The 2,055-nt window shown below is 46.3% G+C and overlaps 1 protein-coding gene across 1 annotated transcript in view; it reads left to right on the top strand.

The window, feature by feature from the left end:
* Window positions 1-257: 257 nt before the first annotated feature.
* The window catches only part of LOC120227586 (GTPase IMAP family member 4-like), a 9,890-nt gene continuing 8,092 nt past the window's right edge, over window positions 258-2,055 (top strand). The window contains exons 1-2 of the mRNA XM_039225665.1: window positions 258-319; window positions 1,824-1,904. Of these exons, the coding sequence (XP_039081596.1) occupies window positions 1,838-1,904 (67 nt within the window). The 5' untranslated portion in view covers window positions 258-319; window positions 1,824-1,837. The remainder of the gene's footprint in view (window positions 320-1,823; window positions 1,905-2,055) is intronic.

Here is a 2,055-nt window from a genome sequence, read left to right on the forward strand (position 1 = left end):
AAAAAAAAAATTAATTACTTAAAATTTAAAAAAATGAATTTAGGTGAAATAAATGTAAACATTCAATTCTGCAATCACACTCATCACACTTCATGTAGTCAACAGCCCACATGGTTAATAGCTACCCTATTGGACTGCAAAAATGAAATCCATAATTGCAGAAAGTTCTATCTGAGAGGCTAGATGATGAGGTGGGCAGGTCTCTAGCATGAGCAAGTTTGGATAGCTCCTCCTCTCACTTCCTCTCTCCTTTTCCTCAACATCTTGGCTTAGTATTGTCTTCAAAGTTAGAGAAGGGAGCAGGAGTCAAATTTTCCAGGTAAGAGAAAACGGGTATTTGGGGTAGGGGACAGAGGGTAATGTGTTATTTTGGTGGAGAGGGGACCTCTTCCCTGGACGTACATCTAAACCTCTGGGCAAAAGTGCTTTCAGACTCTGTTTCTTGTTGGTTCCCCTTTCCAGTTTTTTCTGACTGTCGGTTATAACCTGTTTTGAGAGCTGAACCCTACAAATCAATCGTCTTTCAGGGATTGCTGCCCACAGGATACTTGTCCAAATATGTTATTCCTCTTATTATTTATAGAATGCATAAATAGACTTGAAGCTCTCAGGAATAGAGTTGGGTCAGCAGACAAAATAAGCCCTGTGGGAAGCAGAAGGGAGATGGAAGAATCACAGTTCACTGTCCCCTGCCCCAAAGCCAGCATCCGGTCAGAATCAGAGTCTCTGTTACCAGGCTGACTGCCTTCTCAGAGCTGCCCCTTGGGAGCTTACCTCTCCAGGGGCAGCCCCTTTCTGAGCCTCATTCAGAGTTGTGGAAGTGGAACCCTTAGGGGGTAAAATGAGGGAGGTACCCCTCTACCCCCAGGTGACCCTCGGCAGTTGGGGAGGAGCTGAGGACCAATGAATGCCTGTTCTTTAGGCAGTAGGAGAACTCAGCCACTGAAGGTCAACACCCCAGAAGTGCAGCCTTCTGATCTGACATGTGGGCTGGGCTACACAGCACAGCATTCCAGATTGAAGAGAGAGCCCACAGCTGGAAGATGGACCTTAAGAAACACCCAAATACCTTTTGTTTCCCTATTTCTGTTATCCTCCCCTCCCTAACACCCATCACCAACACCAACTTTGTGCCCAAAGCTGATTTTAAAAATTCTGTGATTTTCCTTCTCTGTTTACAAGAAACTCTTTCCTATCCTCTATCCTTAAGGGGTAAAGAAAGAACTCTTACAAGAGAAGTGTCTGTCTTGATCACAGTGTTGTACATTTGTTGTGATGGCTTCCCATCAGAGAAGCCTGTCCTGAACAATGAGCATTTTCAGCCTGTCCTAGTCAAAGTCTGCACCAGTAATTCTGTTAAGAAACAAAATTCAGCAAAGATCATTGGTTTTCTGGAAGTTTCAGGAATCAGCCAACATCATATCCTGCAAATAGAAGGGTGCTTCACTGAGCTACAGAAGAGAGGTATTTAAAGGCAGGGAGAGTGCACAAAAAGAGAAGACAAACAAAGGAATTTATTATAAAGGAATGTGTTGTTTAGGTAAGGCTGACTTCTTAAGGGCAGTGGAAGGGCTCTGTCAGTGACTCAGGGGAAGGGCATCCTGAAGCAGTGCCAACAGAGCTCCGGAAGTGCGTGTGTGTGTGAAGAAAAAGGAACAATGTGAAGATGAGACCGAATGTGGAGAGCGGAGAAGCCTCGGGAGATAGGGCAGGGAAACCAATGGCAAGTCTGCAGAAAAGAAGAAGCTGTTGGGTACACGAGATTGAGGCTCCCAGTTACCCTCCATCCCCCTAAAACCACACGTTATCCTTCTCTATGGCAGGAATTCACACTGCAATGGCAGCCTCCAACTGTGGTCCAATCTGCAGCGCCGGTGACCCCAGGAGCAGCTGTGGTGAGATCGGTGAGTTCCTGATCCTGTCCCCCCAGGCCAGGCTGGCAGAGGACAGTGAGCAGAGGGGTTCTCCTGTGCTGGCAGCCAGCCCCCATCTGGCTGGAGACAAATGTTTTCTATCACCATATCTGATTTCTTCTTCATTTCCTCTGCTCTTCCT

This window comes from Hyaena hyaena, unplaced genomic scaffold, assembly GCF_003009895.1.
Source record: "Hyaena hyaena isolate Hyena2069 unplaced genomic scaffold, ASM300989v1 scaffold_2572, whole genome shotgun sequence".
Taxonomy (NCBI): Eukaryota; Metazoa; Chordata; class Mammalia; order Carnivora; family Hyaenidae; genus Hyaena; species Hyaena hyaena.